The following is a 16,629-nucleotide window of genomic DNA, read 5'->3' as shown; positions in this document are numbered from 1 at the left end:
GTTCTACAGAGTCTTAGTCCATCACTCTATAGAGCAGTACGACAGCGGAACCATTTACCTCGGGAGTTGATGAGTGCTGCAACACTGGAGGCATTCAAGAAAAACTTAGATAATCACCTGGCAGATATGTTTTGATTGTATTCCTGCGTTGAGCAGGGTGTGGGACTTGATGGCCTTGTAGGCCCCTTCCAACTTCACTTTTCTATGATTTCTATGATTCTATGACTACACCACACTTGGTATCTTAAAATACTTTATACCATATTATTATAGTATTATAATCTACCTAACTTTTGGTAAATTTCCAAAGCTCTTTGTGGACACTACACTGAGGAATATGTACATCCCTGTAAGGAACTGATATGCAGAATGCAGAGGAAAAGCAGCAATTGAGGAAAAACAGTGTTTCAGGCATGCAGAGTTCCTAGTTAAGAAATGGAGGAAGTGGCTGCTTTAAGCATCAATTCTAGAGGCTGTGGAAACTAAGAATAAGGCCTGTGGTCTTCCAGATGCCATTGGACTCCATCAGCCTTAGCCAGCTTGGCCAAAGTTGAGGGATGATGCGAGTTGTGGGCCATCAACATCTGGCGAGTGAAAGGCTCACCCCGTTTCAAAGCAAACTTTTGCTGACAAAATGACATAAACAGCACCAGTCTTCTATTTCCAATCTTCCACTCTCCACCTCATTCCTAATTCTATAATAATTCTATAATGCACGGACACACAGAGTCTTTATCCCAATTCAGGACACTTATAACTTTTTCTGCTTGCAAACAGATTGTTCCATGCGGTCACCATGAGTTTAAAGAAACAAGGCAAGAAAACTCTTAATAGATCATCTGAGGTTTAATTGACAACAGGAATTAAATCTAAATCAATTTGCAGCCGAAGAAATCCCACAAAAACCATAGTGGCTTGACAGCTGGAAAAGCAATAAGCAGATCTATAAAGCAGCTCTGTAGAGGAGCCTCATATTCTCACTTGTTCAAAAGTGAAGGAAGCTCTTCATGAGAAATAGAATGCTGGTCACAGGGACGAGACCCCTTGCAGCTGCATTGTGCGCCGTGACAACTGTCAGTTCCAAAATATATCCAGATAAAAGCAAAAAATATATATATTTTTAATGTAGTCGCACCTTAAAGACTGCTACATTTTCAAGTTAATTTTCATGGATTATGTCCACTTCCTCAGACACTTGACCTGTGAACACTCACACAGAAATATAACAACTAATCTACATTTTTATTTGCTCTGCACAGGTACTTCATTGAAACAGTTGACATTAGTGGGTCTGCTTCTTAAGCAACTTTCACTGATAGGTTGGCTGTACATATTGTAATTAAGTGTCAAACATTCAACAAATGTATTTACTTATTCTGTACTGGTGATTCTTAGAATTTAAGAGAATATGACAGAACTATAGTAAATCTTGACATTTACCAGCAAATCTCAAAGTGCCCTACTATCCAAATGCTCAAATCTCATCCTTCGTTCTATCACTCACCTAGTATAAAATCTCAAAAGCATTTCAGGCACTTACCACTGGGCCTCCTAAAATCTCTAGAACTACCAATAAAATGCCAACATTTACCAAATCTGACACCTTGCTTACAGATCATCCCTAGAAAAGGGACACATTCTCAAACACAAGCAGTCTCATAAGGAGAGCCACCATTTCTGGACAGGTCCAGTTGTAAAGATCGCAAACCCCCTCCAACAAACATAGACATATACATTTGCAGTTAAGTGCATAAACACTCATGATTGTAACTAAACATTATCATTGGGAATGTTTACAGGTGGCATAGAAGAGTCTTTTCACAGTCCCCAGATCATATGCATAGTCTTCAAATAACACATAAGATGTAAAAATGAATAATGTTCATCAGACTGTATGTTCACCATGCACATTCTCCTCTCGTGGGGACTATGCTTTTTCTCAGAGTAACATAAGAGTGGTTACAGGAAAACTATACACTGAAGACCTCTCTGGTTGATTTCCTTTCTCTAATTACCCATTTTTAATGGGCCACATTCCCCAGCGATGTCAATCTACACATGCTTCCATCTTTTCCATCTTTTCTTGTGTAACAGTACAATCACTAGTGTTTATGAAAATTACTTGACTGATGCACAGCTACTGCAACATATATACATGGAAGGCTTCCATATTAAACAGTGATCCATACAACCTGTTCACAGGTCTTGTCAAGTCGTCTCAGAAGATGCTAAGATTAATCTCAATTCACAGGGCCAACAGTGGCAGAGAAATTTTGAGGGCCCGGATGCATCCTTTACCATAAGCCACACTAATTAGAGCTCCTGAGAGGTGAACTGCAAAACATCTGGATGACCAACCATTCCTCACGGGGATGAACTAGCCTCCTGCATGACTGAAAGCATCTCCATGAGCCTCATCCTTGATGTTCATCCAAACAACTTCAACTACGAATCAGAAGGCACAGCACTTCCTTTCCATAGTGCACTTCCCAACAAACCTTTCCTTCATACAAACGCTATAATCACTGAACTTTCAAACAAATCAAATTATGTAAATATAGTTTGGAGTACTTTGTGGTCCAAGGAAACAGAGCCTTGCTAAGTTGTTCTGCACTGTGGAAAGGAGAAGACAACCCCCTCCCACAAAAAGTAATTTCTCATTTATAAAGAAAAACTTAGTTTAAAAACAACCTGATATGACTTGATCATCAAACTCCATTTTGGAAAAAAAAAATAAGAGCAGCAGGCTAGTCAAGTGTGTTAGCGACAATGCTCAGTTTTAAAAAACCCACAAAAGTAGTAAATCTCCTACATGGAAGGACTGACATGAATTTTTAAAATGACGAATGCATATTTAAGCAGAGCTTGGAGAGATTTTAGATAATGAGTCCCAAAATTCCATCATCATTGTTCATGGTAACTGAAGGACTAGGGATAGTTCAGTCTGGAAAAGTAACCTTTCCAAGGTCCGACATTCAAGAGCTTTCTGCGAAGAGGTCAAGACTGCCACCCGAAGACCCAAATCTCTGGAGTAAGACCAAAAGCTCTTGAAAGGAGGCACCAGTTCCTAATTTACTCACCGGCTATTCAATGTCATTGCTGAATCAGTGACGGAGCCAGATCTTACTCCAGTATTTGCAGTTCACAGTGAGGAGCCTGTCCTAAGCCTTTTGCTTATGGTTCAGCACCTGAAGTAGGCTTGATACTGTGGGGTGCTAAGAGCCCCCGAATGCCTATCAGTTTTATAGGAAGACAAGTGTTCTCAGCAACCCAAAGGATGAAGCCCTTGAAATGCAACTTCCCTCCCAATATGAGAGCCTTTGGTAAAAGAACGAAAGAGGAAGGGAACAAAGGAAAGAAGAAAGGTTTCAAGTCCGTCCCTCTTTCATGCCAGTGCAAATGCCACTTGGGATCCACTTCCACACAGAAGGCAAAACACTGTATGTGAGATGGACCAAAGGGCGGAGGAAAGCAGAAGCTGTCAGCACGCTTTGCAGGATCCACGGGGGTTGCTCCACAGAGGCCTCGAGTCCACTTCTCTGCAGATACACCTTCACAACTCTTGACTGGTAAAGAATGCTTTTGCCTTTCGGCAAGTGGGATTCACACACAACGGGCAGCTGAGCGTTAACTGCGTAGAACATATTTTATTTGACTGGAGATGTGAATAGACCAGATCTGCCAAGGCCTGAAAAGATAAAAGATGTCTTAACAAAAAAAATAAAATCTATATTGGACTTCCAAATAACAAGCAAGCTAAAGGAAGCTAGAGAAAGAAAAAAGCTAGTGAGTCCACTGCTTGTATAGAGCACTTGGGATTATTATTAGCAGCTGTAATCAAAACAGACACACACACATACCCAAAAGGAAAAGAAAAAAAAAGGGAACGGCGATCAGGAGCTAGCGGAAATCCAGAAGAGGAATTCCTTAGTGCACAGAATTTCTCACGTGTGTTTCAAAAGAATGAACACCAGCCAGAATATTTCCACTTTTGTACACTGGAGTAAGTCAAAAGGCATCAGCTGCAGAGGTGAGCTGTCACTAGTTTAGGTTATATTCCTTGTCATGTGGCAAGTTACACAACTGACACATGATGAAGAACACAAGGGCTAACTCCTTAACCAGCAGCAATTTAGCATTATGACAGATTCCATTCGATTTCAGCATATATACAGTCATGGCCCAAAATATTGACACCCGTGCAATTCTGTCAGAAAATGCAACCTTTCTCTCAGAAAATGGTTGAAGTTGCAAATGTTTTGGTACTCACATGTTCATTTCTTTAGTTTTCATTGGAACAGAAGAAGAAGAAGAAGAAGAAGGAGGAGGAGGAGGAGGAGGAGGAGGAGGAGGAGGAGTCAAATCTGATACAATCCCACACACAAACCCAAAAATGCACTGGCCAAAATTATTGGCACCCTTAACTTAATATTTGGTAGCACCCCTTTGGAAAAAATAACTGAAATCAATTGCTTCCTGTAACCATGAATGAGTTTCTTATGCCCCTCTACTGGAATTTTGGACCACTCTTCTTTTGCAAACTGTCCCAGGGCCTTCAGATTTGAAGGATGCCTTCTCCCAACTGCTGTTTTGAGATCTCCCTGTTACATAACAGCACTGATGTTACCTGTCTGTCATGGGTTTGGAGGGAAAGTTCCATCCTATGGGGAGTGGAAGGCGGGACATCAGGAGGAGGGGCTGTACTGTATAAATATGTGATGCCTGTGTGGTGAAGAGGAGATGCTGAGACAGACTGTGAGACACTGGGTTGGGACGAAGCAGCAGCTGGGGAAGAAGAAGCTGTTGTGGGAGTCTGGGTGTCTGACAGGGTACTACTGTGTGTCAGAGTACCAGCCTGAAAGGTTCAGGGGTCTGTTGGTTAGCCAGAACTGATGGGTTCAGGGTCTGTGCTTTAAGTTAAAGGTTCTAGGTGAACCAAACTGTATGCTTGTGTGTGTGAGAATAAGCCACGTTACTTTATTTTATTCACCTGATTGTTTTATTTACCCTGTTTGTATTTAAAATAAACCTTATTCTTTTATTGTTTAAAAATCCATCCCTGGTCTGTGTGACTTATTATAGGGAATGGTTGGTGGCAGCTTAGTAACTGTGTGATAGATCCCAGTAGGTCTGGGTTTGTCACATTGATTGGTGTCCAGCGTGTGGGATACGACTGGTCCAGTTGTCCAGCGGTCCAGCAAAGCCTTGGCAAGTGTGCCCAGAGCAAGGGGGGTCTAGTCAGGGACAGTCTGAGGCGCGTAGGTAATCTTCTAGGTGTACCTCACGGGGAGGTGCACTAGTAGAAGAACGTGCCAACTGGGGAGACTTAGATTAAGGTGCTCTGAGGCAGCCTGATTTTGGCGGGAAAACGCTGAGGCAAAACTGCGTAGCAACAGTGAGCTAGCTTGCCAGCTGAGAGGCCCAGCAGAGGGGGGTAGGCTCTGACTCGATACTGTTGCAAGTAGTGCTGAAGAACAGCAGCAGTCTCTAGGGAGAGCTGGTTCTGAGGCAAGAAGGAAAAAAAGTGGTCGTTTTATTTTGAGGCTTGACTTTTTAAAGCAGCCTGTTCTGAGGGGGGGGTTATGCCCTTGACTCGAAGCCAAGTAGCAGACATGAGTGAAGTGAAAGACCCCCAGATTGACCAAGGTTCTGAGGATGAATTTGGCTCAGTGCAGGGTGACAGCACAGGAGAGCAGGACCCAGAACTCAGGAAAATACTCCTAGCCCAACAGCATGAACTGAGGGTGAGGGAAATGGAGGAAAGATTAGAGAGAGAGAAAATGGCATTTGAATTAGAGCGAGAGAGAGAGAGAATGGAGAGGGAAGAAAGAATGGAGAGAGAGAAAATTGCTCTGGAAAAAGAAAGGATGGCGTATGAGTTAAGAAAACTGGAAATGATGAACCAGAACAATAATAATAATAGGGATTCTGAGGGAGGCCAACTGTCTAAGGCTGACCTGAAGAAATTCCCTGTGTACCACAAGGGAGATTGTCCTGAGGTGTTCTTTTCCTTAGTGGAAAGAGCGTTTGTGGACTTCTCAGTGAGGGAAACTGAGAAGATGACCATCATGCGGTCTTTAATCAGTGGTAGCCTGGCTGAGGTTTATGCCGAGATGCCTGAGGAATTGATGAAAGATTTTGCAGAGTTTAAAAAACTGGTGTTTGCAAGACATGGGATAAATGCAGAGCAGCTGAGACAAAGATTCAGGTCCCTCACTAAAAAACCAGAACAGACTTTTACCCAAGTGGGGGCCCAATTGGTGAGGCTGCTTGAGAAATGGCTATCGCAGGAGGGAATAGAGACCTATGAGCAGCTTAAAGACTTGATAGCCCTGGAACAGTTCTATTCAGTCCTGCAGGGGGAATTGAAATTCCAGGTGAGGGAAAGGAAACCGAAATCTGTGGCAGCAGCCGCAGAGATCGCAGATTTTATCTCCCAAATAAGAAAGCCCTTGGGTGAGGGGAAATCTGTAGGTAAACCCAAAGAAACCTACAGCAAGTACTCTCAGGGACCAGGGAAAAGCCAGCAAGGGGGAGGGGCCCATGGTGAAGGGAAGCCCTCAGGCATGAAACCAAGCCCTCAGAATTTGGAGGGAAAACCGAAACAAGAGGAGAGGGAATCCAAATGCACTAGAAAATGCTATTTCTGTCAGGGAAAGGGTCATCTGATCTCAGAGTGTGAGAAATTGAAGCAGCTAAAAGGAATGGTGCCTCAGAATTCTAGTGGGACCAAGCCAAAAGCTGTGTTCTGTGTCCAGAAAGAGCAAAGCTCATTGTCACACAGGGAGCCTGTTGCCATGACTACTCAGTCTGGAACAGCTACCTATGCTGATCAGGCTGAGGAAAATGGTCCTCTTCTGGAGGTAAAGCGCTGCTTGCTGATAAAAACAGATTCTCAGTTGTTTGAGACAGCAGGGGTGGACGTAGGAATACTTGACCGTCAGTATAGGGGGCTGCGGGACACTTGTTCCCAGGTAACCCTGTGCCATCCAGATATTATTCCTAGGGAGTTTATAATCCCAAATGAGAGCATGAAGGTGGCAGGGATTGAGGGGCAGATAATCTCTCTGCCAGTAGCAGAGGTACCTGTCAACTTTCAAGGCTGGAGGGGAGATTGGCGGATAGCGATTTCATCGACTCTGCCAGCAGCCGTGCTCGTGGGAAATGACCTGGCTGAACATGTGAAACGGGTGCTAGTGATTACACGCTCACAAGCCACCACAGGGACAGTTCAAGGGGGTAATGATGAGCCAGAGACGGAAGCAGGTGGGGGAAGTTCAGAAGCTGTGGTGGAAACCTTAACCACAGACAGCAGATTTGGACAGGAGCAGAAGGCAGACGCCACTCTCCAAAAGTGTTTTGAACAGGTGACTGACGCCCAGCTAGCACCTGAAACCCCAGTGAGATTTCTGGAGAAAAAGGGGATTCTGTATAGAGAGACCCTGAGGAATATCTCAAAAGGGGGAGATGGGATCAGGAGTCAGCTAGTGGTACCTGAAAAGTATCGCCCCATGATCTTACAAAGGGGTCACTCTGACATGTTTGCTGCACACTTAGGAGTGAACAAAACACAGCAGAGAATCACACAGAATTTCTACTGGCCTGACATAGGGAAGCAGATCAGGGAGTTCTGTAAACAATGTGATGTGTGTCAAAGGCAGGGGAATAACCGCGACAGGACCAAAGCAAAGTTGTGCCCTTTGCCTGTGATTGACACTCCGTTCAAATGCATAGGGGTGGATATTGTGGGACCTTTGCCCAAGGCCACAAAGAGGGGGAATAGGTTCATACTAACAATTGTGGACCATGCCACAAGGTATCCTGAAGCCATACCCTTGACAAACATCGAAACTAACACAGTGGCCGATGCTTTGGTGGGGTACATGTCCAGGATGGGATTTGCCTCAGAGATAATCACAGATTTGGGCACATCGTTCACGTCAAAGCTCATGAAACGCTTATGGCAAATCTGTGGAATTAAGCTCAGGGAAGCCACTGCCTATCATCCTGAAAGTGATGGGGTAACTGAGAAGTTCAATGGGACTCTAATGCGCATGATTAGGGCTTTCTTGGCAGAGAATCCAAACAATTGGGACCAGAAGCTGCAATCCCTTTTGTTTGCTTATCGATCAGTGCCACAAGCCAGTACCGGGTTCAGTCCATTCGAACTTTTATTTGGGAGAAGGGTGAAAGGGCCCCTTGATTTGATCAAACAAAATTGGGAGCAGATCACCCAGGATGACCCACAAGACGTTGTGACTTACATAGACACCTTGATGAATGACCTAAGGAGAAACCTAGAGCTAGCAGCAGAGACCCTGCCAGCTCAAAAGGTCAGAAAGAAAGCTTGGGATGACCAGGAAGGCAGGGAGAGGCGCTTTAACCCAGGGGAGGAAGTGCTTTGGCCTAGGCTCTGCAGAGAGAGCAAACTGCAGCTGGGTATCCCAGAAAGAAAATACTTGGGTCACAAGGTAGGGGGAGGAGTGATAAAACCCCTGGAGGCCAAAATAGAAGCTGTTCGTGATTGGCCCAGACCCAACACCAAGAAAAAAGTCAAATCATTTCTTGGGTTGGTGGGCTACTACAGAAAGTTCATCCCGAGGTTTGGCGAGATTGCGGCTCCGCTGACCGATCTGACGAGGAAGAAGACTGATGACAGCATCCCGTGGACCAGCGACTGTGAGGCGGCGTTCCAGAGGTTGAAGGAGGCGTTAATCAACTATCCTGTCCTGCGTGCTCCAGACTTCGACCGGGAGTTCATCATCTACACCGATGCGTCTAACAGCGGGGTAGGAGCGGTTCTGTGCCAGGAGGATGAGAATGGTGACCAGCATCCAGTGTCCTACCTGAGTAGGAAACTTCAAAAAGGTGAGAGACATTTGGCAACCGTGGAGAAGGAGTGTTTGGCCATAGTCTACGCGATCCAGAAGGCCAAGCCTTACATCTGGGGAAGACATTTTATTCTGTGTACTGACCATTCACCATTGCAATGGTTAAAGACGATGAAAACCCACAATAGCAAACTTATGAGGTGGGCTTTGAACTTACAGGACTATGACTTTGAAGTGAAGGTGGTCAGAGGGTCAGTGAACTGTGTTGCTGACGCCTTATCAAGAAGACCTGAAAACTGAAGACGGCGAAAGAACATGGACTATATGTATATAATGGTGAACAAAAAGTTAAAATGTACCTGGTTTTGAATTTGGTTGGTATTAATAAAGGTAAATTGATGTACTGTATATGGTAAAATGTTTAAATGCATATTTGCTATGGTTAACTTGGAGTGTAAGTATATGTAAGTATTATATGGTATGTATAAATGTTGTTGTGTATTTTATGCAGGTTGTTTTTTGGTGAAAAGCACTTTTAGCTTTCCCCCTACAAAACAACTTTTAAAGAGGGGAGGTGTTACATAACAGCACTGATGTTACCTGTCTGTCATGGGTTTGGAGGGAAAGTTCCATCCTATGGGGAGTGGAAGGCGGGACATCAGGAGGAGGGGCTGTACTGTATAAATATGTGATGCCTGTGTGGTGAAGAGGAGATGCTGAGACAGACTGTGAGACACTGGGTTGGGACGAAGCAGCAGCTGGGGAAGAAGAAGCTGTTGTGGGAGTCTGGGTGTCTGACAGGGTACTACTGTGTGTCAGAGTACCAGCCTGAAAGGTTCAGGGGTCTGTTGGTTAGCCAGAACTGATGGGTTCAGGGTCTGTGCTTTAAGTTAAAGGTTCTAGGTGAACCAAACTGTATGCTTGTGTGTGTGAGAATAAGCCACGTTACTTTATTTTATTCACCTGATTGTTTTATTTACCCTGTTTGTATTTAAAATAAACCTTATTCTTTTATTGTTTAAAAATCCATCCCTGGTCTGTGTGACTTATTATAGGGAATGGTTGGTGGCAGCTTAGTAACTGTGTGATAGATCCCAGTAGGTCTGGGTTTGTCACATTGATTATCAATGTGACAAACCCAGACCTACTGGGATCTATCACACAGTTACTAAGCTGCCACCAACCATTCCCTATAATAAGTCACACAGACCAGGGATGGATTTTTAAACAATAAAAGAATAAGGTTTATTTTAAATACAAACAGGGTAAATAAAACAATCAGGTGAATAAAATAAAGTAACGTGGCTTATTCTCACACACACAAGCATACAGTTTGGTTCACCTAGAACCTTTAACTTAAAGCACAGACCCTGAACCCATCAGTTCTGGCTAACCAACAGACCCCTGAACCTTTCAGGCTGGTACTCTGACACACAGTAGTACCCTGTCAGACACCCAGACTCCCACAACAGCTTCTTCTTCCCCAGCTGCTGCTTCGTCCCAACCCAGTGTCTCACAGTCTGTCTCAGCATCTCCTCTTCACCACACAGGCATCACATATTTATACAGTACAGCCCCTCCTCCTGATGTCCCGCCTTCCACTCCCCATAGGATGGAACTTTCCCTCCAAACCCATGACAGACAGGTAACATCAGTGCTGTTATGTAACACTCCCCACAGGTGTTCTATGGGATTCATATCTGGACTCAATGCTGGCCATTTCAGAACTCTCCAGCGTTTTGTTTGTAACCATTTCTGAGTGCTTTTTGAAATGTGTTTTGGGTCATTGTCCTGCTGGAAGACCCATGACCTCTGGAGGAGACGCCACTTTCTGACACTGGCCACTACGTTGCACCCTGAAATTCTTTGGTAATCATCAGATTTCATGATACCGTTCACACAGTGAAGGCATCCAGTGCCAGAAGCAGCAAAGCAACCCCAAACATCTTTGAACCTCCAACATGTTTGACTGTAGGGACTGTGTTCTTTTCGTTGAATGCCTCATTTCTTTTTCTGTAAACAGTGCCATGATGTCCTTTACCAAGAAGCTCTACTTTTGTCTCATCTGTCCATAGTATGTTCTCCCAGAAGAATTGTGGTTTTGTCACATAAGTTTTGGAATACTCCAGTCTTGCTTTTTTATGCCTTTGTGTCAGCAGTGGTGTCCTCCTGGGTCTCCTACCATAGCGTCCCTTTTCATTCAGATGGCGATGGATAGTGTGAGCTGACACTGTTGTACCCTGTGTCTGCAGATCATCTTGAATTTATTTGGAAGTTAATCCATTTGAACAACCCTTCGTTGTAATTTTTCACTAATTTTGCTCTCCCATCCACGTCCAGGGAGGTTAGCTACAGTGCCATAGGCTGTAAACCTCTTGATGATATTGCACACAGTGGACGCAGAAACATTAAGATCTCTCGAGATGGACTTGTAGCCTTGAGATTGTCAATGTTTTTCCACAATTTTTTCTCTCAAATCAACAGACAACTCTTTACACTTCATTCTTTTCTCCATGCTCAGTGTCACACACAACACAAAGGTTGAGTCAACGTTTCTCCACCTTAACTGGTTGAAAGTGTGATTACTATATTGTCCACATCTCTTACTTGTGACAGGTGTGTCTAAATACAAATTAAAGGAGCATCACATGCTTGAAAAGCCATTATTTCTTACAATTTAGACAGGGTGCCAATAATTTTGGCCACTGCATTTATGGGTTCCTGTGTAGGATTGTATCAGATTCAACTTTTCTTCTGTTTTTTGTGGGGTTTTTGGTGTTGTTCCAACACAAACCAAAGAAATGAACACGTGAGTACCAAAACATTTGCAACTGCAACAGTTTTCTGAGAGAAGGGTTGCACTTTCTGACAGAATTGCAAGGATGCCAATATTTTTGGCCATGACTGTAACCAATAGGATTCTTACCACTAAGTCGCATAGCTACTATTTTTATCGTTCACCATTGGTCCACTCTCTCCTGGCATGTTGAGAACACCAGATCTAATGTGTGACCCACCATGTGGGTAGGACCGTTGACAAACTGGGACATGTCCAAGGAAACCATGGTTTCCAAGAACTCAGGAGCTGAGCCTGCGGCCCCAACCTCAGCATGGACATTGAAGTCACCCAGGACAATTAGTTTGAGGGAATCTCAGTGCTGCCACCGAGATGAAGTCCACCAGCTCTGGAAAGGAAAGTGCTGAATCGCAGGAAGCATGGTAAACCAGCACCATCCCAGGTCCCCACCGACACGTGAATGGCCTCAAGGTCTGGGATGCTCAAGGTAGAGAGCCTAACAACCTCTGAAGAGTTTTTATAAACAATAGCAACTCCCCCTCCCCGACCCTCCAGTCTACCTTGGTGTTGGATGGAATATCCAGGTGGACAAATTAATGTGCCCACCAGGTCTCAGTAATACAAGCCAGATCTACTATTTTGTCCAAGATCAAGTCTTGAATTAACTGGGCCTTATTTAAAGCATATTAAGGCATTTAACAGCATCAAGGATAGATGCCGGACCCTCCTCATATCCATCTGTGCAGGGGTATTTGTATTTGTATACGAATACCCCCATCTCTGGTTTTAATGCAATGCTTGTCTTTAACTCATATGTTTTAAGTTAGCTACTTAATATTATAATATCTCATACTTGCATCTCTTTTTAATTCGTATCCCAAACCAATATAGATGCCGAACTAAGAGAAAGATGAAGCAATTTGCCTCTAGCTGCGTGCTGAAATATTTCTCTCTGTTCTTTCTTCCCAAAGAATTCAGTACAGAATTGACTCTGTAGGGACAGTCTACCCTTTGCATACAGACACCGGCCAGAAAGTGTGAAGCGAAGACCTGAAAAAATGGGGTGGCTACTGGGGAATCTTTGTGGATTAAGGTACTGGAGAAAGGGGAATCCGTCCTTGCACCAGTTCCCTGATGAACCAGGATTCGCCGTCAATTAATTACCTTGGCAAACAGTGGATTTCCATTAAGAGATTCTGCTCTTCTGATGTTTTCAACACCACACTGGAGAAAGAGAGAGGAAGAGACTGGTTAAAGACAAGGTAATCCACCTCCTTGGTTTCGGCCCTACATGAAATACTTCTCTGTCAAGGAGGAACTGGGCAGCAGTTAAGACTGAAGGCGTTAGAAAAGGGCTCAATGAATTTGTGACTCACACTGGAGGAAAGTTGGTTTCCTGCAGGTTGCCCCCATGCTGTTGCAACTTTCAGAGCATTAAGAACCTTTCTGCAAACAGGAGATTGTCAAGAGACTGGATCGGTGGGGAAGAGCAAAACCATGGATTTAAATGGCACCAACAGTTTGTCTACTCCACATGCTCCATTTTTGTTAAATGGGGCTAAGTATTTCTAATTTTCTATAACCCACACTAGATATTTAGTGGTCACGTCTGACCAGCAGCACATCAATGAAAAGGTTGCTTCTCTACACTGGCCTGTTTAATGTCAGTCTCCATTGCCTGCTACTCCATCTTCTGGAGGAAAAAGGCAGGAAATGTGACACCAGTGCTACATGTCACAAATTCTCAATTTATCTTTCATACATTGCAGCGTTGGCCAAAACCCTACTGGGATTTTGCACCAGGATAATGGAAAACCCTAACATCTGGAGGCAAATCGCTTCAAGTTTAAGAAATCATGATGGGCATTATCTGTTGCACACAGAGTAACACAACTCAGCACTGAGAGACAAGGTCTGTGGTGAGTTCTTAATTTGGGGCAATTCACCTCCTCCAAAGGATTCTGGCTGTTGTGTTGCACGTTCATCCCAGAGTGCAGGACACGCAACAATGGGCTCAAGTTAAAGGAAGCCAGATATCAGTTGAGTATCAGGAAAAACCTCCCAACTGTTAGAGCAGTACGACAGTGGAACCAGTTAACTTGAGAGTCGGTGAGTGCTCCAACACTGGAGACATTCAAGAAAAACTTAGATAATCACCTGGCAGATATGCTTTGATTGTATTCCTGCATTGAGCAGGGTGTTGGACTTGATGGCCTTGTAGGCCCCTGACAACTTCACTTCTCTAGGATTCTATGCTAACTTGGGTCCTTTTAAGGAGAAAGGTGGGGTTAAAATATTTTAAGCAAATAAATAATAAATTAACTTTTGAAAAGAATGTAGGGAGTTGGTCTCGGATGAAAGACAGAATAGAAATACATTAGAACATACAACCTGGGCATTTACTCTGAAGTAAATATCACCCAGTTCAGTGTCTGCTTGCTTCCCACCAAGTCAGCCTTCTTAAACATGATGCCATTGGCCATGATGAGTGAGGATGATGGGAAATGTGCCTGAAAGCCACTAGGCAAGGGCAAAGGCTGTAACCTGGAGATGCAGTCTTCAGTCACCAGCTTTTCACCACCCCCTGCTCAAGGTGTCATTGCAGCAGAACAGCTTATGCTTTTACCTCATTGGCTAAGACCTGGGCATATTCAATGTCCAACTCATACAGTGTTTCAATGTGGTCACTAGTAAATGCTATTGGAACCAACAAGATGTTTTTCTTTCCTCTCTCACAAAGGCCTTTGATGGTCTCATCTGTCTGAGGGCCCAACCAGGGCATTGGGCCAACCTACGAAAAAAAAGAAAGAAAGAAGGCAAAAGTAAAAAAAAAAATGCATGAACATTTTGGGGCTATTTCTAAAATGCCATCAGTCAACAGACACAGGCTTTTATAGCAAAAAAGAGTTTCTTAGAAGATAGACAACAAGGAAAGGCAACTAGGATAGGAAGGAAGAGGCAAAAGTTGCCATCGGTCAAAAATGAGTGGTCGTTTTGACCAGATAGGCGGAGTACAAATAGAATGAATGAATGAATGAATGAATGAATGAATGAATGAATGAATGAATGAATGAATGAACCTGCAGCAGCACCACTAAAATGAAAAACGGCACCAGGTGCCTAGCAGAGGACAGACCCGTATCTTTGAAGGCCCAACTCCATTCACGGGGAAAGTTAAAATATCAAGGGGGACACACTCCTACTTTTTGCCTTCATTCTAACATACTATGTTTTCTCATGCAAGGTATTTGGGTACATAGAATAAAACAGAAACATTCCCCCATGCTCATGTCTCTTGCTTGTGCAGTGCAGCAATTCCCAACTTTGGGTAACCCAAGTGTTCTTGGGTTGCAACTTCCAGAAACCTTTGACATAGCTGTTCAGGCCAGGGTTTCAGTAGAAGAACATAGAAGTATAGTGACAGGGAACTGTACCATGCAATCTTCTTGAATGTTTTAATTGGTTCTTAAAATGCAATACTTAAGCCTCTGCCTTTGTTATGTGTGATGCATGGCACCTAGCACTTATTTTGCAACAGACACAGTTAACAGCAAGCATGGCTGGGGCAAAGAGAACACATACAAAGTTACAGCAGCTGGCTATGGAATAAAACCTAACCTGAAAATAAGACCTAGTAGGATTTTCCAGGATGCTCGTAATATAAGCCCCACCCCAAAAATAAGCCCCAATTAAATGAAACCCCGCCCTCCACCCTTGTGCAGCAATCAGAAGATTTCATGACTGTATTTGAATAAGTGTAGATTGTTGTCCATGGAAAAATAAAACATCCCCTGAAAATAGGCCCTAATGCCATTTTTGGAGCAAAAATTAATATAAGACCCTGTCTTATTTTCAGGGAAACACAGTACCTTGGATTGCCAAACAAGTCTATATGGGTTGGAATAGTTGAGCTTCTCCATAACTCTTTGAACAGTTGCTCCCACCTCTTGAGGATATGGATCGCCACGATTAACTACCTGTTGCAGAAAAAAAAATTAAAACTATTAATTTTGAATCTGTTAAATTTTTAAAATAGAAATTCTGTTGGATTAAAATAAACAACATAAAACTTTTCCGATGCCAGGGTACATGCAAAAATTAGCCCACATTTACAAAAACACATCCAGATCAAAGGATTCCCCCTAACTGTCTTAATTATGGAACATTTTCATACTGCCTTTTAAGGCAAAGCCTGATCAAGGCCCATTATAAGGTGGAACTGTAAAACAATGGCCCAAATCCTGCTGCTTAGTGTAGTAAACTGTACTATGAGAAGAGGCCTACTCGATCAACTTGAGTTGGTGAGTCAACTCCGTAAGTTCAATTTATTCAAATAAGCCCACTCTAAATGCTACTTGCTTTAGCATATGAAGTCAAAACTAGAGTAGCCCCATTTGAATCAGAGACACTTAAAAAGGAGGAGCTGAGTCACCAAATCCCCACTGATTCAATGGGTCTACTCCAGAGCAATCTACTGTGCTATGCAACAAGATTTTGGCCACTAAAACATAATTACTTAAACAGTATCATAAAACATTTAAAACAGCAAACAGTAAAAGCTCCTATTTATGACATAAAGATTGAATCCAGGTATTAAAATGCAGCCTCGAACATTCATGTCTTTAAGGCCTGTTTTAAAAAAATGTGAGAAAAAACATGGCTTTTTCTATAAGGGCTATATACTATTTTTTGGGAATGCCAACAGGAATATTGATTTCACATGTTATTCCTGTGTCAAGATTCTGTACCTGCCTATCCTCATCCCATTACATTCATTCCTTAAGACAGGTATCTGTTCCTTTATAACGAGTCTCAAACATCCAGATCTTACAGGAGGCTGTAGGGCCTTCTGTAAAGAATGAGGAGACCACAGAAAAGGTGAGTGGGAATGTTAGTCTTGCAGGTTAGTCCATGAAGAGTGGAAAAATCTAGAAGGCACTAACACATCTGTAAAACTGCAGGAGTAAAAAAAAGTGGGGAGTTCCTTACCTAGTACCAGAA

General features: G+C 43.3%; 1 protein-coding gene across 1 annotated transcript in view; it reads right to left on the bottom strand.

Moving 5' to 3' along the window:
• Nucleotides 1-827: 827 nt before the first annotated feature.
• FECH (ferrochelatase) overlaps nucleotides 828-16,629 on the bottom strand; it is a 35,965-nt gene continuing 20,163 nt past the window's right edge. The window contains exons 8-11 of the mRNA XM_020778275.3: nucleotides 15,498-15,605; nucleotides 14,255-14,419; nucleotides 12,793-12,852; nucleotides 828-3,688 (exon numbers count right to left, since the gene is read on the bottom strand). Of these exons, the coding sequence (XP_020633934.3) occupies nucleotides 3,554-3,688; nucleotides 12,793-12,852; nucleotides 14,255-14,419; nucleotides 15,498-15,605 (468 nt within the window). The 3' untranslated portion in view covers nucleotides 828-3,553. The remainder of the gene's footprint in view (nucleotides 3,689-12,792; nucleotides 12,853-14,254; nucleotides 14,420-15,497; nucleotides 15,606-16,629) is intronic.

This window comes from Pogona vitticeps, chromosome 2, assembly GCF_051106095.1.
Source record: "Pogona vitticeps strain Pit_001003342236 chromosome 2, PviZW2.1, whole genome shotgun sequence".
Classification (NCBI taxonomy): domain Eukaryota; kingdom Metazoa; phylum Chordata; class Lepidosauria; order Squamata; family Agamidae; genus Pogona; species Pogona vitticeps.
This window is presented reverse-complemented; position numbering and strand designations above follow the sequence as displayed.